Source organism: Cupressus sempervirens, chromosome 2 (genome assembly GCF_028749045.1).
Source record: "Cupressus sempervirens isolate cs-2001-9-10 chromosome 2, ASM2874904v1, whole genome shotgun sequence".
Taxonomy (NCBI): Eukaryota; Viridiplantae; Streptophyta; class Pinopsida; order Cupressales; family Cupressaceae; genus Cupressus; species Cupressus sempervirens.
In genome coordinates this window covers 652,137,178-652,160,471 of record NC_143119.1, presented here as the reverse complement: position 1 = coordinate 652,160,471, position 23,294 = coordinate 652,137,178, and the positions used below count along the sequence as shown (strand labels likewise).

The 23,294-nt window shown below is 36.9% G+C and overlaps 1 protein-coding gene across 5 annotated transcripts in view; it reads left to right on the top strand.

The window, feature by feature from the left end:
* Window positions 1-23,294, top strand: part of LOC149575060 (uncharacterized) — a 92,743-nt gene that overhangs the window by 33,944 nt on the left and 35,505 nt on the right. For 3 of the 5 annotated variants that reach the window (XM_089814938.1, XM_089814941.1, XM_089814940.1), the window contains exons 3-6: window positions 16,030-16,158; window positions 16,299-16,348; window positions 16,443-16,540; window positions 16,643-16,927. In XM_089814938.1, coding sequence (XP_089671064.1) covers window positions 16,030-16,158; window positions 16,299-16,348; window positions 16,443-16,540; window positions 16,643-16,927 — 562 coding nt within the window. Of the gene's footprint in view, window positions 1-16,029; window positions 16,159-16,298; window positions 16,349-16,442; window positions 16,541-16,642; window positions 16,928-19,742; window positions 19,894-23,294 lie in introns of those variants that run through there. The other 2 variants (XM_089814942.1, XM_089814939.1) reach the window with 2 other exon arrangements.

Sequence of the window (23,294 nt, the reverse complement as noted above, 5' to 3'; positions counted from 1 at the left end):
TTTGGGATCCGATGCAATCACATGGACCAGTAAGAAGCAGCAGGTAGTTTCTCTCTCCTCTACAGATACCAAATATAGAGGCATTGTTAAGGCAGGATGTGATGTTGTTTGGCTTCGTCGGATGCTTAGGGATATGCAGATGTCACGAGCAAGACCGACTATTTTGTTTGTTGATAACGAAGGCATTATCAAGTTAGCACGAAATCTAGTCTTCCATGAACGAACCAAGCATGTGGATGTTCCTAGTCATTACATACGACAATTGGTTGAAGACGGAACTATAGATTTGTAGTATGTTCCTACCACAGATCAGACTGCAGACATTCTCACCAATCCTCTTGGTCCTGATAAGTTTGTCAAATTCAGAGGACAGCTTGGTGTTCTAGATAGATTAACCATTAAGGGAGGGTATTACAATAATAGATAAGTCATCTATTATTAGCTAATGGTTATCTATTGTAAATATCTAGTTAACTTTAGTTAGCTTTCACTTTTTTAGCTTTATTTGTTAGAATAGAATATTTCTATTCTTTTTGATAGTTTCTTAAGGAAACATCGCTTTATTCTTTCGTATAAATTGACCTTTCAGTCTCTGTTAATAACAAGCAATTATTTACCAATTACTTCTGTAATACTCTGCACTATTTGGTTTGGGTTGTGAACCGGATTGCTTAGCTTGCGTAGCTAAGAGTTTCTGACATTCAACCTTAATTAGGGTCGAAAAACAAATAAAAAACAGCCACCATTTGTTTTTGAAAAAATGTGTTTAGCTGGTAGGCACTGAATATTTGCTGATCGTGGCCCAAGAATGGCGTCAAGATGTGTTTTGCATAGGAGAGGCTGCAAAAATGGAGGAGCAGTGGTCGTGCGCTGGAACTAGACAAAAGATGCACAAACTAGACTAGAAAAAATAATGTCCAAAAATGATAAATGACACTCGATCAAAAAACCCTATTCGGGTTTTTCAAAAAACATAGCCAGAAATGATGCAGACAAGAAAAATGTTTTTCAAAAGTGAAGGAAAAAATTTCATTCAATTTTTTTTCAAAAAAATGAATTTTTGTTAAGTATTTTTCTCTGATACCATATTACAAATTAATTGGTAAAATACTTGCTTGTTATTAATAGTGATCAATAGATCATTATATACAAAAGAATAAATGATGTTTCCTTAGGCAACGATCATCAAGAATAAAAACATTCTATTCTAACTAACATCTAACTAAAAGCTAACTAAATATAGAAACATTCTAATATTTACAATAGATAACCATTAAATAATAATAGGTAATAATAGAAGCTATCTATAATCGTAATAGAAGGAACCACCTGTGGACCAATAAGAAAATTACAATGCTTTTGAGAGCCAATGAGAAATTTGGACACTTGGCATATTATGATTGAATGTGCTTGTAATTGGAATTTTCTAATTGGTAGAAGATGAGTAGATGCCACATCAACATTGTATTTTGTAGAATTGATCAATTCTTTATGCGATGAGAAAATATCTCTTGATACTCAACATTATCAAGCCTTCAATGGTGATGGCATACCCCCAAATTGCTTGTGTCCTCAAATTTCTCCATCTTCTTCTTTCTTCTAAATTTTTTCATTGCCATGATTTTGGACTTTCTTGCAATTGTAAACTTGAATCTTGAACTTTTTAAAGTGATGAAGTCTTTGTGCACTCGAACCCTTCAAAATAAACTTGGATTTCTGGAGGAAATTCAAATTGGTGGAAATTTTCTTTTACTTGTCGATTTTTCTTGAATTTGCATTTTGATCTTGATCTTGAACTTTCCTTTTTACAATCTGATTCTGAACCTCCTTATTTGAAGTCCTCAAGCATCCTCTTGCTTGAAGTTTTTATTAAGGAATAGAGAATCTGAGATATAGTAAAGGAATGGAAGGTCCTAATTTAAACTGCTCAACTGAAAGTCTGGTATATATAATTTGTATGTTCAGATCTGATATTATTGTGACTGTAAAGTACTATTTCAAATGCTCAGAACTGATTTGATGACCTTCAGATATGATTGTGGTTTAACACAAAGTATAACTCCAAACTGAATTGATCGCTGTTGTGAGAATGAAATTTCACTGCTGTAGATATACAACATGCTGTAGATTGATGAATATTCAACTCCGGCGATTTTAATCAATATGACTGCGAACAGTCATGCCCACGTAGGGACATGACTTTACGTGGCATAAGTGCCACGTAGGGTCATGTCCCTACGTGGACATGATATCATTAAATATAACTCTATGTTCATAACATTGTAGTAATACAAATATGATATCAAATTAGTCAATACGATTCATGTATGAAGCTTGAATGAAATATTATAGAAATCATCGATTCGTCTCTTAAAGGACATGCTACCTCTCTGACCTTTAATAATATGTTTTCTGAGGGCGTGCTATTCGGTTAATAGTAGTAAACGATGATTTTCTAATTTATAGACTTTATACGTTGCTGCATTTTGAAATAACCTATGATCCAAAATGAAAGGAAGCGATTGCAATAATCATCAATTACAATAATAAGAAACAATACCCATAAGACGTGTCTTTTCGTCCCAAAACTATATATAAATAGAAGTGGATAAAGAGTAAGAAAAAAAGTTACAGGAAAAAACTAATAGGATATTGGCCAGCACTATTAACCTCACCAAATCAGTGAACAGAGATATTTTAGGGAGGAAAGATGACGAATAAGCAGGACACCGTGGAGAAGATTATTCTACGTCAGCTTCAGATAATCTTATTCGCGACATATTTACACTCTGCACAAACACACATCTCCCGGGTATTGAGCGCTGACAGTGAAAATTTGGAAAGTCAACAGCGGGGAATGTATTATTAGAGACGAATAGAGGCGATACAAACATCCCCACATAACAGAGGGAACGACATAGTCAGCAAATAGAGATATATGCATGCCAATCGTGGAGCAACATAAAACAGCATGAAACATTATGATTACTTGCTCATCATTGATAAAAAGAGAAGCAGATACAAACGAAAGTAATGAACTGTAATCTCATACCAGTTATAAAGATACATAGGATATAGAGATTAGTCTGAGACAACAATTACATATACATTCATCTTCATATACCAATATACATCTAAAATATGTAGTAGAATTTATGGCCATTAAGAAAGAAATTGATTTGTGCACATATAAAAGATCCCACACCTAAGATCAAAGAGCAACCACACAGACCCGATGAAGTATACATAAGAAATTTAGTGTGGATTGAATCAACTGTGACTTGTACAATTAACAAGTCAGTGATTATTCAGCATGTGACATAAGAAGATAGTATGTTTATTCAGTCACTAGCGGTTATAATCAACACCAACAAGTTAGAGAGGCAGCGTTAGTAAAACTTCAAGGGATACGATTAGTTGGGGAGATAAAAGAAACATTAAAAGATCATCTCCTAAGAATAAAGCAATTCATTAAATATTAACTGTAGCAAACCATGGCAGCAATCAATATATCTAAAATAACAGTCATGACAAACATTGATTCATTCATGATAATAGGAGCATCTATCCACAGTTTTAATATGCTTCCAGAGATCTTTTGAAACAGTGATATTACGAGAGAGTTAAGAACTAGTCTAACTGTGATCTTAACTAGGTGAAGATAGTTGATTGGTTGAATGAGATACCTTGTCCGATTCTCAGATTGATCTTAGAACTTCAGACCCACGATATCCTCCATCATTTATTACATTTGATTTAATAATGATGAAGTGAATACTTGTGAATGAGGTATTGTTATTACTCAAATTCATTCAAAATATAACTGTAAATGAGGTATTGTTATTACTTAAATTCATTTAGTATATAATTTTAGCAAAGAGAAGTCTCTTGCAATAAGAAATTGGACCCAACTCTAAAATATTACGTAAGGGGACATTACATTTACCTTGCAAAACAAGAGAGAAATTGCATTAAGCTCATAAAATTTTCATGATATAAAATCACTTTAACATCTGGAAAGAAATCTTAAAATTTTCATGATATAAAATCACATTAATATCCAGAAAGAAATAATTTTTTTTCTCAATTTCGAGATTAAATCCTATTTTTTTTACAATTCAAAATAATCTTGATCCGACAACTTGAAATCTGGGAAACAAAAGTTTTTCAATTCAAAACATGCTCAGATTTTACTATCTTTTTGCTCTTTATCTCTGATTTTTGAAGGAAAATTACCTGTAACTGTCTAAGTTGGCAGCTCTTCAAGAGAATTCACTCTTCCACCTTGGATACTTCACTATGCCACATAACAGATCGCTGCTTAATGAGAATTTCATTGTCAACTAGGGAGTACCTCACTGCCAATTTGCAAAGCGAAATTTGCCTTGGATTGATGTTGAAATGAATTTGTCTTTGTTTACCGCCTAGGGTAAACTAGATTAAAGCATACTACAGTAACAGGTAATAAGACATAAATGCAATGCTTTAAGAACCAGGAATACACTTCATTAATGCTTTAGTATCTCAAGTGCATCATACGACCATACAAGATAGGTAGTAAATGACTAGTACTGAATGCCTTCTCTCTCCAATGGAGAGTGTACATATAGATCCTGAAGGGGTGTGACCGAATCGTCATGTCATAACGGAACACCCTTTGGTTACTAACACACACCTTAACTAGTCTTGATGGCATAACACACTTTTGCTGACATCGTCCCCCCAAAAATAAAGTCGTCTCCAGATGACATACAAAAATGGAGACGATGTGACTATATACAATACAACAAAGCATAAGCTAGGAGAAAGGAGGGTGTGTCCCTAGAGGTGCTGATGTGAAAGCCTGCAAGTGTGCCCCTAATTGTAACTGTGCCTGTAACTCCCGCGCATGCTCGGTCCTCTTCTTCAAATCGTCTTCAGCCTGCATCTAAATCTCCAATGTTTTTTTCATCATCTCTGCAATGTTCCCAAGTTCTATCTCTTTTGCTTCAGATTCCTCTAGCATACTCTTCTTTTGTTTTACTGTCTTGAGCTGAGCTAGGATGTTGTTCTCTTGGACTCTTTCTCCTTCTTTACTACCTCGAGCTAAGTGGTGAGTGCTGCCCATTCCGACTCCTAGGCTGACTGCTGTGTAGCCAAGTTCCCTTCTACTGCAACTAATTGGGCTACCTGATCTCTCTTATTCCATCGTAGAGCATAGTAGGTGTTTTGGTACACCTTCACTATCTCACGAGCAAGGGTCTCCATTCCGCTTTCCACGACTGGCTCTCCAACAATCCAATCCTGTCTCATCTCAGGAGTCTGTGTCAGGCCAGCCTTGTGCCTCAAAACATACGTTAAATGTAGCAGGGCAACCTACTCACATAAACAAGAGAACATGCTCCAACTCCTGAACTAACCCCTAAAGTGCTCCTGTTTGAGCAAAGATCAGCACTTGGCGACCTTGAGTCACTATATCTGCTAAGTAGGCCTCTACATCTTCGCCTATGCCCTTGGATGACCCAAATGTTGGCTTCTCTTGCATACCCATAGCCCTGTCTACTGCCTCCAATATCCTCTAAGTACTATCTATTGGAGTGGGGGCTCATCTGCATGGGTGAAGTGGCTCTCGTAATCCGGAAGAACTGTTGGAGATACAATCAGCTTCCTAACCTCAACCTCAGGTACCTCCCTCATAGGTGAAAGAACACAAGATGCTCGTGCTACTTGTGTTTTGTTGAACCTCTGGTTCAAATAATTATGTAAATCTTGTACGGTACTCACCCAGTCTGCAATCTCTCTAGCTGGATTAACTAGCAATATGACATCCACTATGACAACAACATCTGACCCAATCACATCCAACCGAACTTGTGGCATCTCGTGGCTATTGTGTGTCTGCTCCTGCTTGGGCACCTCCATCACCTCTTTTGACAAAGACCTAGTTGGCGAGGTATGGGACTATGTCTCCGGTACAGGAATAGGCTCAGGTCTAACTACTACCCGAGGAATCACTATTGGCTCAGGAATCACTGTGGGTGCTATCTCAACCACTACTATGGCCAGAGTCATGTCAATGGGTTGCCTGATCTATTTGAAACTAGGGATGTGTATACTCGTAATCAAATGAGCTGTCCTGGAGAGAAGAGGTCATGGGAACAATAGTGGTGTTGCTGTGATGATCTCAACCTCCTCCATTTGCTTGTTGTCACCCATATCTGTGTCATTGTCACTATCGGACAAGGTGTCTTGTCTGCCACTATCTGTGTTCTCATGTTGTGATCCTGAATCCACCTCATGTCTGCGTTGTTTCCCTGCTATGGTCTTTTGCACACTTGGTGTGTCCAAATGACATCATTGCATAATGGAAGGTTCTCCTTGAGCTAAGGGTCTTGGCTTGTTCTCAAGCCTATTAACTGGAATCAATTATGTTGTGGCATTGAGAAATAATCCAATAGCATAGTGCGACATATAGAATGTTTTATGCTACAATGTCATAAATTCATACGTACTCTTGGAAAGTAGTGCTGCCCAGTCATATACCCTTGCTGTCATAATCCTGTTAATCAATGCCACATGTGGGAATGAAATGTTTGAAGCACGATTGGACCTCTTGAGTCTACTCTTTACCAGGTCCATAATGCAGTGCCATTGTCCCTCCCTAATGTCCATTTTTTCAGTCCTCTTCCTTTGGAAGTCCACGTTAGAGTTTGTTTCTCTGCGTCAGATAGGTCTCTGTATACCAAGGTTACCAATTGCTCCGTTGCCTCTTATGCCAATTTCTTTGCCTTTAGATTAATCTTCTTGCTTCCTTCCGCATATCTAGGTATGCCAAATACTCTGGTAAAATCTTACGCCTTGAAGGAGATCTCTATATTACGGTCCAAATATGAAAAGGTACTCATTTTAAAGTGCCTGTCATAGATATCTATCATTATTCGCAAGAAACCCTCGAAATCCTTAATGCAAAAGACTGGTTTTTTTATTACCCGTTTCACCCGCACTCTCCTTATGGTGGCCTTCACTAGATCATCGTTGGGAGTTTCTTGCCACCATTTTTGGCACTCTAAGCCACTCAACCCTTCAAACTATATGGTTTGAGGCGTTACATGAGATGTTGTAGGCATGGGTACTTTTGGTCATACCTTCTTTTTTCCCGTATCTATCCATCCTGCAACTTGTTCCTTGGTTGTGTGCTCTTTTACCTATGCCTTATCTTAGGTTGCTGTTCTTGCAATATTGTACAAACTTATACTTAGATGTGGCTGTATGACCCTATTTATTCTCTTGCATTTTGAAATTGTAAATTTGAAGTATATATAGTCTTTAAGTATTTCCTAAGTCTAAATTATTCATTGGACCTGTGTGTGAGCCATCATCTCTCCGTTCTTCATGCCTTTGATGATAAATTTTGAGTTTCAAACCATTGATTGGATTGGCTATCTCTTTCCCGTCCAAGGTCCACAACTTAATTGCTCCATTATCACCAACTTCGCATACTTTGTACGGTCACACCTACTTGACTTGCCCAGTTTAATCTCATTACACTTGTTATACATCAACACAAGTTGGCTTGGCGTCAATTTTGTTAGCTTTAGGTGTTTATCATGCCAAGCTTTGCACCTGAGCTGAGATACTTCTATGGTCCACTACGTCATTAATCTCCATTCATCAAGCTTGTTCAAATTATACAACCTTTCCCTAAGACTCTCCATGTTTCCTAATTTGTTCTCGATTGCTATCCTGAGGCTTGACACCATGAACTCAACCAACACCACAGCCTCTTGACCATACATCAATCGAAACAAAGTTTGTCCTGTGGTAACCTTATAAGTGGTGCAGTAAGCCCACAACACAAATGACACTTTTTCCTCCCAGTCCTCTCCTTCGACTCCGCAAGACTTATAAATGATTGATACCAATATCTTATTCGTTGATTTGACCTGCTCATTTGCTCTCGAGTAGTATGGGCTCAAGAAGGAATGACAGATTTTGAACTCCATCGTTGTAATGGATACCCCCAAAATCTGCTTACAAGTATTCACAACTATATGGTAATTTTATCAAACACCTAGCTTGCAGTTTCCATTATATGCTACAACCCTTATGGTTCTAAAAGGTTGTCTGTATCGTGTTGTGTTTGGCATGTGACATATATATAGGAATTGAAAAAGCGCAACATATATTGCAGAAATCACTAGCACACTATTTATATTGATTTCCAAAATTTAATAACAAGTGCAAAGCTGACTCACTAAATGCTCCAACAATAAATCGGAACAAACATTGTTTACATCAAATAGTTGAGGGCGTGGCCCTTGTATTGACCTGCTACAAACGATATGCAACTGCTACAGTAACTCGGCTGCTACAGTGATGTAGCTGCTATAGTGACGACTTCTATAGTGACACGCTACTACAATGACGTGATGCTACAGTGATACAATTGCTATAGTGATGCACTGCTACAATAACTTGCTACAGGAACTTGGTTGTAGCTGGAAATGCACCCAATCTGCCGGATATAAAGCTGATAGAATGAATTCCAAAGGCCAAACCCCAAGGGAATGATGTCTAGAATGTCACACGAGAGGATAGACGTCCTCTAATGCCAAGAACAGATCAGCAACTTACACATCCATTTTCTTCTCATATTCAACCTGTCGAATGAAGCCACTAACGCTCCCTTTTATTCTTTCTCCAAGGGGCCATTCCACTCACATGAACAATGTGGGATAAAAGATGTCCGATATAAAATATATTAAAATAATCATTTATCTCTCCCTTAGGCGCCCCTTTTGATTTGCACACATTCCCATAAAATTTAATATTAAAGTAACTCTTTAATATTTTACAGCAAAATTAATTGTTACTTTAATAATACTTCAGGCATAAAAATATATTAGCTATTGAACTTCAAATATCACGAGCGATAGCTCGTTGGAAAGCTCTCACCTTGGAGTAACAAATTCAATCACCAAAACTAGCCTCCCTTGTGTCCTGTTGACTTACTAAAAATAGTAAGTATGCGTGAAACTAAGTAAATCAACTCTGTTTTGGCTCAAATTGGAGATGACTAGGCCAAAACACTCTAAGATCCCTTTGTACCCTTCGTTAGCCCTCAGGACCATGTAGAACTAGGCTAACGCACACACTTGGTCGATTGCTAAAGGGGGACATTACAATCGGGAGTGATCAGATGACATAATTCATGAAATGTCCTCCTCGGTCACTTGTTAGCCATATTAGAATGCCATACCTAGTGATGATTTGTTCGTAGATAAATTTCACCACACTTACTACCAAATTGTCTGGTAGGGCTCGTGCCTCTACCCACTTTGTGAGATATTTTGTCACTACAACAATGTATTGACACCTCCAAGCTTTACTTGCCTTCAGGGTTCCAACAAAGTCTAGTCCTCATTTTTCAAAAAGTTCTTGCATGTTCGACAAATTAAGCAGCATAAAGTCTCTCTTCAGTGGCTTTCCCACCCTTTGGCAAGTATTGTAGCTCACGACCCATTTTCTGTCGTCGTTATACAAGGTAGCACACGACAACCTTGCCAGAAGTATCTTCCGCACTCTTGTGTCGGGCCCCATGTGCTCACCCCTGAGACCTTTATGCACTTCTCTTAATACACTTGACACTTCCTCTTCCACGACACATCATCAAAGGACTTAGTTGGGTCCCATCTTATAGAGAAACTCGTTAATCAATTGGAATGTTCGACTCCTTAGCACGAGCTTCCTCCTCTCGCTTGGTTGCATTTCCCTCGGGGACTCTCCTGTTGAGAGGTATTCTCCAATGCTTGTATACCAGGATGGGAGTACGAAAATCTAGAACAATTGTGCATCAAGGAAGTCATCGTTAACTCCCTTCGGTGGTTCTCCAACTTGATCCTTGAGAGATGGTCCGCGCTCATGTGACTCTTTTTGGGGCATACTACAATACTAAATATAAACTCCTATAGGAGGCGAAACCATTGACTCACTCTCCCTTGGATAATTGGCTTATTCACTAGGTACATCAAAGCGTGGTGATCCACATAGAATACAAATAGCGTCGCCAACAAGTACTGTCGAAACTTCTACACGACGTATACCATTCTGAGAGCTTCCATCTCTTTTGTACTATAATCCTTTTCGGCTTTTGACTACAATCTACTTGCAAAATAAATGGGGTGATCTAATCTATGGTCACCTGTTTGGGCTTGAGTTACCTTGATTGCAAAGTTTGATGTGTCCATGTGCACATGAAACTCTGTATCCCAGTTCGGGTAGGCGAGGATAGGCGCTCCTACCAGTCTTGTTTTCAATTCTTCGAATGTCTCATCTTGCTCCATTCTCCACATGTAGAACTCCCCCTTCTGAGTCAACTTGTCCAGTGGGTAGGAAACTTGAGTGAAATTTTTAATAAATCTTCTATAGTACCCAATGTATCCTAGAAAGGACTTCACTCTGGTCACATCCGTGGGAGGTTCCATTTCTAAAATTACTTAGAACTTGTTCGGATCCATCTTCAATCTTGTTTTGCATATGATATGCCCCAGTAGTTTTCCCCGAGGCACCATGAATCTGCACTTTTTAGGGTTTTGTGCTAACTTAGCCTGTTGGCATCTCTTGATGCAATGCAAGCCAAGAGAATCCCCAAAAGAGATGTCCTAGCCCCTAGCAAATAACCACATAGTGGAAACACAACACAAGATACAAGATCTGATACCAAACACAATTCTTTATTCATAAAACAATTGATTACATGCAATGTGTCAGGCTGTAAGGCCTTCCCGGTTACGGCCAAATACAAAGCAAGTAATAGTTCTGCAAGATCCAACCCAAAAACCCTAGCTAGTCTAGATTTGTAGCACAATAGTACTATTGTAGAAACCTCCGGCGAGATCTAAACTTGCGCTCGCAAGCCACCAAACAATCTCCTTGTTTCCCAAGCCGCAGCTACTATCTTTGCTCACAAGTTCATTCCACTCAGCTGCTCCGTCTTCTCCATGTTGGATGATAATGATTCAAGACTCCAGAAGACCCTCTACTTATACCCAACTAAGCCACAAGTCGTACTAGCAAGTTACAAAGTAAATAAACCCTTGTATTAAATACATATTTAAGCCATAAGCCGGTTTGCAACAGATATTAAATACCAAATTCCTTAGAAGGCTTACAACACCCATTAAATACACCTAGGACAAATAACCAAGACCTAAATAGGTCCACACAAACTCCCATGATTTCTCCACATCATGATCACACTCCTTGCGCATTAAATTCACCGAGTTGATTGATCAAATCCACAAGAACTTCATTCGACAAGCCCAAGCTGTTGAGCGTCAACAACCACTAGCCAAGCACTATTGAGCTCCTTCGAGTGCCGAGCAGAACAGTATAAGCCGAGCAATAGTGTAGATGCTGAGAAAACCTTCAGTGAGAACTGAGCTCCTCGACCAACTGTACATCAAAGAATTGCCCAATTATAACCAAACACCAGTCCTTCTACGACTGTGTTCTCCAACTCCAAGGTTCAACCACTTTACCATGTAGGATTACTACTAGCCTAGGATGCTCCTACATCATCTCTCCATGCACTCCCTTAGGGCTACTAAGTGTGTGTCCTCCGCACTAAATATGGACCAATCGTCTAGGAAAGCCTTAAATTTTTCGATTGACATCCTATTGAAGATGTGAAAAATGATTCTTTGGAATGTTGCTACAGCGCTACATAGTCCAAAAGGCATCTGGTTGTATGCATAGACTCCATCTTCTACTATGAAGGTCATTTTTAACTTATCTTCTTATGTGATGGATGTTTGGTTGTAACCAGAAAATCCGTCCATGAATGAATAGATCTTGTGTCTAGCAACTTCCTATAGAATATTGTCTATGAACGGTATTGGGAATAGATCTTTAATGGTTATTGCATTTAGACAACATAAATCCACACATATCCTTATTTGGTTGGCCTCCTTCTTTAGTGAAATTACACACGGAGATACCCATTTGCTTGTTTGTACACAAAATATGATGCCTGTGTCAAGCATTCTTGCAATCTCATCATTGACCCATGCAGCATAATTCTTGTTCATTCGGTATGATCACTTCTGCACAGGTACGACCCTTTGCACGAGTGGAATCTCATGGACACACAGTTCAGGCGGAACCCCTTTGAGATCCTTATAGGTCCCGGCGAATACGTTCTTGTATTCCATAAATATCTTGAATGTCACTACTTTCAACATTGAGTTTCAGTCATCGCTGGCAAAGATGTTCTTCGGGTAAGATTGCTTCCACACAGGTATGACCCCTTGCACGAGTGGAAACCGATGGACACATAGTTTGGGCGGAACCCATTTGAGATCCTTATAGGTCCCAGCAAATATGTCCTTGTATTCCATAAATATCTTGAATGTCACTACTTTCAAGTTTCAATAATGGGTTTCAATCATCGCCAACAAAGATGTTCTTCGGGTTGGCTTTGTCCCCTAGGTTCATTGCCTTTACCAAAGGTTCTTATTTGATGGCTTTTTCTTTATCAAATGCATGTGCTGGTGTTTCGTCCATTGGTGCCTCCCCTTCTTTATCTTCTCCATATTCCATTTGGAATGAGTTCTTTTCATCCTTTTAATCTCCTTCCTCTACCCCTAAAATGTTGCAACTCGGAAACACCTCATAGTCTTCCATTTGGCAATGGAAGAATCCATTTAACGAATCTGAGTAATCATCGGGACACCCCTCTGATTCAAGGACTCCCTCCTTATTAGGTTCCATGCTTCTCTTCCTTTCATCATCTTCTTCTTCGACTTCGGAATTAGACGAGGATGCAAGATCTTAACTTACCATCTATGTTCATAGGTCAATTGTGAACTTGCGACCTCTCTCCATTGAGAAAGTATTCTGCTTCCAATCATGATTACTTATGAAAATGAAGTTGCTCTGTATTGCCCCTTTGGTTGAGTCTCATATGCAAGGGTAGAATTCAGATACAATAGAAGAATCAAGTTTCCTCTGAGGATGGTGGAATCCACCACTCTAAGGGGAAAATTCTTCGTCTACCTTCAATTTTGTTGGACACTTTTCTTCTTTCTTTAACTTCAGTCTTTACTTATCTTCTCATTTTGTCTTGATCATCCTTTCATTTTGGAGCACCTACTCAGTTTTGATCTCATCATGCTTGGCGGAAATGTAAGGGGTAAGAGGAATTTAACAATCAAAGTTTCAATTTTATTAAATCCAGACCCCCCTATGGCCTTAATCATCTTTTTTCTTCAAACTAACCTTAGCCATGCCCAAGCTAATCATCAATCACATTCATGAGAAAAAGGATTCCTCTTAGGGTGGTGGAATTTGCCACCCTCAAGCTACTTCATTTTGTGGTAACATCCACTTCATCTTTTGACTTGCTTGATCATTCAATTGCTTCATTTTGATGGTTAAGCTTGCAATTTAGAAATGATTGCATCATGTTTAGGCCCATTAAACTCAAGGTGAAAATTAGCCTATCAAGTGGAATTTGGGTTCCTCATCATACCTCAATCTCCACTTCATCCAAAACTCAGTCTAATTCAGTCCTATCTATTCCTTAAATCAGATAACCATGTAGTTGTATTTGATTCAAATCCAAGGCCTTGACCTTGTCTCCTCTTCATTCCATGTAAAGGCGAAGGTCATGCTCTTGAGAGGAAAATTATTTTTTCTTGGGGTGGCAGATTCCATCACCCTTTGAGGAATTTTCCTCATGCAACCTAATTTTATGCCAACTCATAATTTCCACTTAAACTCGTTTGATCACTTTCTTATGCACTTTTCTTGGTTTTTTTGCAAATTGTAAGGGAGAGAAACTTAAGTTTTAAGCCTTATATACAAGGAAGAAATCAGCATGCTTTCACAAAAAAATTGTCCAATTCACCTTTTCTTTTCAGTACTTGGGTCAGATTGTTAACAAGTTGCTTTTCTTTCAAATCTCAGGCCTTGTTTTCAGTGTTTCTCATCTTCCACATAAGGGGTGGAATTCAAGGGGTCGGAGGAATTTTCCTCAAGGCATGGCAGAATCTGCCAGCCTTGGAGGAATTTTCCTCATGCATTATGCTTGATCACTTTCCCCTAAAACTTCCCACTTACCTCCGTTGTCAACCTTATTTCACTCATAGCAATGCCGATTAGGATGTTGTTTTGATGTTTGATCCCTCTAGACTTGGGTGAGAATTTAAGTTATTTGAATAATTCTCCTCAAGGCATGGTGGAATCTGCCAGCCTTGGAGGAATTCTCATGTTTCATTACAAAACATCTCCAAATAGATTTCTTATCATGCTCTTCAAACTCGATTTGCATCTCTTTGTGATGAAATAATTTCACCTTGACTACAAGATCACTTTTCAAGCCCAAGTTAAGAGTGGAATTTAGGAGGGTTAGAGGAATTTTCTTTTGGGGTAGGTGGAATTTGCAATGCCTAGAGGAATTTTCCTCATTCCAACATGCTTTTCGTACTTTGTCATTTTTCAGCTTAGAGAGGGGGAGGATTTATATAAAATATAATATACTTTCTTATGATCAATCATTTTTCAGCTTAGAGAGGGGGAGGATTTATATAAAATATAATATACTTTCTTATGATCAATCAATGTTACTGTAGTTGTATTAAACAAAAGATATGAAAGCTCCTTATGTAGATTTACAAAGATGATATTTCTAAAAGAAACAATCTTGAACTAATGACGGAAATAGAAAGTACCTAATAAACTAAAGACTAACTAAGATGACTATTAAAGAAACATTAGAATATTCTAATGCCCTCCCTTAATGGTCATTGTCTAATTGTTGTCTTTTGGTCACAAATTCTTCAAAACATTATGCTGCTGCTGAGACTTTCCCTAGATCTACAAAATGTAAATGACCAAGAAGCTAAAAATCGTCCATAAAAGAATAAAGAAGGGCACCCCCTTCTTCAGAATGCTCTGCAACAAGGGACAAGAATCTGCCACTGACTCTGCCACTAACCCTCTCAAAATCAGCAAAACATCTGACCAGAAATCATCATAAAATATCTAACTTGATATTGAATGATGGGGTTGCTCTTCTTGGAGACAGAGACAAACAATGAGAACAACTAGCACGATTTTGAGGAAAAATCAACAAACCTTCCAAACTTTGTAGAAGAGCATGTTGCCTCAAAATAGACTGCAAAAGGACACAATTTTAAGGAGAAAAATAGAAAAAAATGAACATGACTTTTTGAAGTGAAAAATCGACCAAAATCTAACATGATTTTTGAGGTGAAAAATCAATCAAAACCAGACATTACAAAGCTTCATTTTTTAGGAAAAACAATAAAACCCACCAGATAGTTTTTGAGGAAATAATTATAAACCTACAAAGGAATCCCCATGCAACTTTGCAAATTACAAAATCAAAAAATTTTAAGGGAGAAGTTATAGAAACCCATAAGAAACTCTCGAAAGGAAAAAATAATGAAAATCCCTTAGAAATTTTTGTATGGGAAAAAATTATGAAAACCTGTAAGAAATTTTTAAGGGTGACAAAACATGAGACTTCGCATGTTAAAGTAGCACATGCAACCCTAAATTAATAGACACTTTTGTTGCAACTAAGAAATTGTGGGATCAAAACCCTTAACTAGGCTTGCAATTTCTAGAAAAAATCCTCGAAGATGAACTACAAAAGTGATTTAAAATACCTCTAATGATTTTTATTTCTAAAAAATGAAAAGCAAATTTCTGGAAAAAATTCCAGATCAAAAGAGGCTCGAATTTTCCTTACAAAAATTCACCAAATCTTATGAAATCCCATCGACCTGCTCTAATACTATGCTATAATAAATTGATGTTGTTGTAGTTATATTAAACAAAGAAGATGAAAGCTCCTAATATAGATTGCAAAGACGGTGTTTCTAAAAGAAACAATCGTGAACTAATGACAGAAACAGAAACTACGTAGTAAACTAAAGCCTAACTAAGATGACCATTAAAGAAACTTTAGCACACAAAATGTATGCTTTCATTCTCAATTTTTGGGTTAATTTTGTTGTCCAGGTTTGTTGGGAGGATAGAAACAACTTTACACGGTTCTGCTCATGATATAGGTTGGCTGCAACGCACTTATCCTACTAATCCTGTTCAGGATGGTACAAATAGGTTTATGGAGCTGCTTGCAGTGACAAGGTAGCTTTCATCTTTCATGATAATTTGTAATAACAGTGAATAAATACTAAACCTGTTTCCATGCTTGAATATGCTGTGTATATTTGTCACCTCCGCTATGAGCTTATTTGACCATTACTGTTGTGTCATCTTCACCTCAGAAATGGTGTACACATATTGCTGGACAAATTTGTGTATTTTTTGGTTCCCGGTAAGTTCTTTGTGACCTTGAATGATAAATGCCCTTGTTTTTCAAGTGCCTTGAACCAGGTAAATATTTATCCATCTTTTCTCTGTTATAACAGGTCTTTTTAGCAACCATTTTCCTCTGTATTTTATTGATACCAAAAATTTATTGTCGAAATTGGGTTTGACATGCCATATTGCTCAGATTCATAGTGAGGTGAGTGCTTGCATTCAAGCTATTCATTCCAAGTTCATTTGTAAAATCATTTTTTGTTAAAATAAAAAGAGAATATAGATACATATTGTGTTGCTAACGCAGGCTTCAGTGAAAACCAATGCCCAGGATATAACAAAACAAATTGAAAATCTGTATTTGTACCATGGAAAAAAAGTATTAGTCCTTGGTCACAGCAAAGGAGGGGTGGATGCCGCAGCAGCTATGGCTATGTATTGGACTAAACTGAAGGATAAGGTTGCAGGACTGGCATTGGTGCAAAGTCCATATGGTGGAACTCCAATTGCTTCAGACATTCTAGGGGAAGGACAAATCGCAGAAAGTGTGAAACGGATAATTTTGGAGCTTCTAATGTGCAATTTTATAAAGGTATGTCTATTGCAGTAATTTCAAACAGGATATAAACTTACATTTATTAATAAAGGATCCATAAATTGTCATGAGTCTTGTGACAACATTTTCATGTAAATTGCTAACAAAATTCTACTTCACCTTGGGTCTATGCCCATCTGGAAGCACCTCCTTGTTGATTTTCTTTTTCATAATTCCCACTGCATTGGAATTATTGATTGTCAAATTTTTCATTCATATCTTGATTATGTCATCTAGTGGGCCTATAATTAAAAGGATGAACATGTGCTCCTAAACATTAAGAACAAATGAAAAAACATAAAAATTGATCATACCAACATATTTTTACTTAACTTTTACTTATGTAAGGAAAATGGCATTTTCTACATGTGCTTTGGGCAAAGCTTTTGGTGTTCTTGGTGATGTTTGTGGTAGTCTAGTAGGTGGAGGGAGTGTTTGTGGATAAGTGTTATCTTCCTCTTCAATCTACTTTCTATTGGTTTGGTTGAGGATGGCTAGTCTGCTGATGTGATAGAGAGTGCTGTGGATGGAAATTTTTTTGGTTCTCTTGGTAGGCTTCCTAACTTGGTTGTCTCTCAAATTACCTGTGTTAGTGGTGATGGGCTCCCCAAGAGCCATGTTCATGGTTGTATGGTTCCCTACTCTGGGAGCTCCCTTCAAGTGGGCTTTGATGGATCTTTATGTCACTGCCTAGCCTTTTCGTTAAATCTCAAGTCAGAGCCTAAGCTGTGGACTTCTTAATCAAGGCTTAAACCAAAAAGTAAAAGTTCCCACTCCTCATTTATGGTTTCTGCTGACCCTAGCTCAGGTCAATATTCTATATCCATTTCAAATGGCATAGTTGACAAGAGTTTGGCAAAAAGGGAGATGATGATGTGGGTTTGTTCCACTACAACATACAGGAAAAAACATTTAATGTTACAAGATAAACACCAAATATCAAACCCTCTCTTGAATAAAGACACTTCTTATGCTAAAATTGCAATGAAAAATCTTAAGGCGGCTTAATTTTTCTTTCTTAATGTGGATGCTCACTTAGTTTAAATGATGTGATTTGTTGGGATCACTATTGGGACTTACTCCGTTTTCTAAGACTTGTAAACTTGATTCAATTGATTTGGCTTCACAATGTGCAATGAATCATATACTTTGATCTTCTAACTTATGAAATGCAACTAGACTTTAACTTGCTAAGTTACAAGGAAGAGTGAATACACTTGGACTCTACTAGGTGTAGTCTTGTCATCAACTCCACTCACCTAGTGCAAGCTTCTAAGCTGCGTCTAAATGATTTTCAAATCAATTCCATTTCTTGAATCTCATCTACGGATTCAAATCAAAGATCAAGTAGAAATTGAAGTTAAGTGCATTCAAATGTCATTCGACCATGCAAAGCAAGACTCACAATCAGTAAGTGGCTAGTGGTTTGGTCTATTGATCAAGTCAAGTGTGTACCATTCACAACTATTCTTATCCAATTGTACTACTCAAAGAAAATTCTAACTTAATAACTTGGAGTCAAATTTATTCCGAGTGAGGCAGTAAATGAACCATTGAATACTCCTAATAGATCCCAATAATTCACCATGTAAAGCACAACAATCAATAACAGAGAAGATTTGGTAGTATATTCGCATTTGCAACAACTATCCAACAAATCTTCTTTACAAATGACATGAGCAATTCTTTACACAAGGGCTCAATTACAATGAATTGCCGAAGATTAAGTTGAAATCAATGACCCAAATTAATCCACATAACCCTACTTAGGGTTTCCATAATAATAGCTACAAATATTAAATGTCACCTAATTACAATTAGGCACCACCATCTGTGCCACTAGAAAAATTCAATTATTTTCCGAGGAACAATGAGAATAGAATAGGCATAACAACTAGATAAGTTGGACCAACAAACATGTTGAGTTTTAAAGGATGTAGTGTCCCTAGGAGTTTCTCGCAGTGGCCTGATTTATATGATGTTTCAGGATTATATGAACTCTCTATCTAGCCGTCACTGGAAATATCTTCAATTGAAAGTGATATGTGCAATATGATCAATCTATACTATGCAATACTTGCAACTTGATATGGAGATGGTGATTCCTGGTATGCTACCTCCAAGCCCAATATGTATTTCATACCTCTATTATGTCACAACCTTCTTGAAAGAGCTCCACACCCTAATATTGTTGTTTTTTGGCTACCGCTCACTATATGCTATCTTGACAAATGGATTATATATTTCTATGAGGGCAACCCACGAACTCACTTCTATAATAATGAGATGTATTGGAGTATGGCAGTATTAAGATTTCTTTATTGGTCGATATTTGTTCCTATGCGTTGTTTCTTCTTTTTCCCGTACCTGCGATTACTGTCTTTTATCCCTCCGTCATCCTCCTCTCATCTACCAGTAATCCTCTATATGCACTTCAATCTGTGATTGCCGAATTTGTTTTAATGATGGAGAGAAATAAAATATATTGTTTGTTCCTGTGCATTGAGTGTCTTATTGTTGTCATAACCTATTGAGACTTTATATCCCAATCACAACTGTTACATCCCAAATTTTTCCCTAATTTTTAATTTGATCATAACTGTTGGTTTAACGAATTTTTTCTTTTCATGATCATGTGAAATGAGTTAGTTATTTATATACGTTGTACTAATTGCTGATGAAATGGTCGGTAACCTATAACTCTTATTAGATGATTAGCAATTGTTTGATTTAAAATAGTGATTAATATGTTTTATTTTGAATTACTATGGAATTATTATTATGGCGAAAGTGTTTTCATGGGTGATTGCAGGAGAAGATTGAAGAGAGGGGAAGCATTGCTAAACGGGATCATTGGAATCGGATGTTCGTTCGGTTTAGTCATCAGGATTGGCAGGCATGACCTTAGACTTCCTTGGAAGGGATATGATGACTTGACCATAGGTTACATTATGGGACCCACATGAGCTATTAAGGAAACAATATAGGAAAAACATAAAATAATCTAATTTAAAATATAATACATACCTCAAGAGATTTGTTTATTAATTTTTATCATATCATTATAATAAATACTTACATATGAACACATAAATATAAGAATGAAATGGCACCGATAAATTATAGTAACATAATCTAATGATGTCATCTCATCAATATATTTACGTGAACGTATATAAGAATATATTATAATAAATGAAATTATAATCTCTTCTACTCCTCTTTACAATTTTTCTTTATTTCTTTTCCCTCTTCATTTTCTTCATTTTCAAATTGAATCAATGTTGGAATTCGAATGGACTTCTTGAAACCGATAGAATTCGAGAAGTCATGGCTAGTTTTTTTAAGAGAAGCCATACCAAGACCTCAGATATCATCCTCATTTTCCTTGCTACGTATCTTATTTTACATTCCAAGCCGAGTTCATATTTTCCAAGTCGTGATAAGAGTCGGATTGTTTTGGGCCAACCCACCATTCTTTTGCTATGTTACTACATATTCAGTTTGCTACACCCAGTCATCACCATTATTCTCACTTCCACCGGACTCTGCAAATATCTGGATCACATTATAATCACGAGCGGATGGTGCACTAAGCCGAGCAAGAATACTAGTTGGAGGATGGTAGGAGGCCAAGTTCCAATCAAAATCCCAATCGCATACATAACAAGTTATTGTTATTCTTTCGTCATGTATTATACTCCCATCTTTTCTGATTTATGAATCCTATTGTAGTCAGCTAGGTTAAGAAAAACTAACAATAGAATTGAGATTATAATATGAATACTCGCTGATGGGTCTTATGATTCCCATATAGTTCTGTTGATCTTTAATTAGTGAATACTACAACCAGCACTGAGAAGTCGAAATGATAGCTATAGAGTATTGTAATGATTATATAAACCATCACCATTAGTTTGAATAACATTGGCGTTAACCATTTAGTCTTGATCCATGACATTAAGAACATAATGCTCTTAATTCTCTAACACCTAGGATTCACCGGCAATGAAGCCATGAAATGGTGAAGAGGTGTAAATAAAACAGAAAGGATTCACCAACAGAGAAGCCATGAAATGGTGAAGAGGTGGAGTTAACTTGCAAGAAACAAGAATGAAATCAGATATGAATATCTAAGTAATAAAACACTTAATAGCTCATGCTTGTCCCTGTAATGGAATTTGTTGTCAAGTCGAGTGGTGGTGATCGGGTCCATCCACCCATTGGAAATCCTTGGCCAAGGTAGTTTATAGGCATATATGCCATTCTATGATCACTTGATGTCTATAGACGTCAGTTATAAAGGTATAATTGATTGGGCACTCAAACCACCCGGTAGCTCGGATGGCTGGATTGAAGAACATCCTAGGCCCAATCTTGAGGTAGGGAGGGTCATTTTAATGTGTTAGGATGTGTGGGGATAAGTATGGTCCGAGGTTGGGAGGTTAAGCCTATGTCAATGCTTCTCTTCTCACCAATGCCAAAGCTTGCACAACCAGATAAAGGATTCTCCGTTATTACTGTATGTTTTTCACTCTTTTAAACATTTAGCATGAATATTAGATAGTCTTTTTATTTCAATTAGAGTAGTTAATTTAATCGAAATTTGAATAAGAATATGTATACTTTCACTTAAGAAAGATAGTCATTGCTTTATTTTTCAGCTGAATATGATTTTAGTTAGGAATGGTTAAATTGTTTACAATGAATATGTTTCGCGTTATATCAGCTAAACATGAAAATACAGTTGGATTAGTTAATAGTCGTTTCACCGAATAATATTACAGTTATTTCCTGTTATTGTTAAGGCCCCGTTTGGTTGCTGGAAGATGAGGGCCAAAACCGGGTTATCAGGAGTAAAACCAGGTTTTGCAAAAAAACTTTGGTGTTTGGTTGTTTAAAATCATAACCTGGTTTTCAATTTCATCTTCCAATTTTGGTCAAAAATTGGAAGAAGTTTCTTCCAACAAAAAGGTGGAATTCGAAATTAAAACCAGGTTTTGAATTTTATGACAATTTTTTTAATAATATTGTGGGGTCCACGGTATATTCATCTTCCGTGTCAACCAAACGGACCATTGGCTTTCCAAACCACAAAACCAGGTTTTCGAAAACCTGGTTATAAGATAACCTGGTTATGGCACAAATTTATCTTCCCCAACCAAACGGGGCCTAAAAGAAGTCATTGTCATGTGGAATGGAATTAGTTACTTTGTAAACGTTAGAAGATATAGATCTTAAGATGTCTTTGAATGGTTATGAAAATTCGTTTGTTACAACAACTCTTCGTCATGTCTCTTCTAGTTAATCTGATTAGTCTCAAATATGTTTGCAGTTTAGAATTCATTCTTACGATGGGCCAATGGTATTATTTCCATCTAGTCTTTTATTGGTTTGAATTTATATATTTTATAGTCTTTATCGTGCTTGAATATTTTATGTTGTTTCTATATATTTTTTTGTTGATGATAATGATATGTTTTTCTTATTGCATTAAACTATATTGTCTGAGTATCATCCATCAATTAAAGTATTTGTTTAATAATCACATTATTTAGTTGTCTCTTGACTTCTCACTAAACATTTTCTAGATAATTGTATTACTTAATTCAATATGGAGAAGATTACGATGACTATTAAGTCTTTTGAATGTTTATCGTTGTAAGCTTGGATTCAATGTTTAATTATTTATTTTGTATTTATAATTAATTTAATATTTATAATTATAATTACCTATATTTATTATTATTTAACTATTTAATCTTATCTTTATAATTATTAAATTTCATTCTTAGAAATGGGGACATTACAATCCGCCCTTCCCAAAGTTGCTTGTCCTCAAGCAATTCAATATTCTCTCCTTGCGATTTGATCGTAGTCCTGCAACAACAATTTCAATATAGGATTAGATGGTCATATATAAATTTATTAAATCTAATATTACAAGATACAAATTACTATTAATAGTTAAAGATGAAACTTATCTCAATGTATTGTGGTGCTTTGTCTTTGATAAGTGTTTCTCGTCTCCAATGAATAAGTCTCCCAGATATAGGATCTCCAAAATACTCTTTGGCAATAAGGGTGGCATTCTATAAGAATGCCCTCCGCCCATAATGGCGATATTCTATAAGAATGCCCTCTACCACAAATGATAATGCTCACTAACAACATCCTCTACCAAGAGTGGTGACGCTCACTGATAATGCCCTCTGCCAAGCATGGTGATGATTCATTGAGAATGCCCTCTCTCCACAGTGGTGGTGCTGACTAAGAACACCCTCTCCCAATAATAGCGACATTCACTACAAGCGCCCTCCACCAGGCATGGTGGTGTTCACTAAGAACACCCTCTCCCAATAAT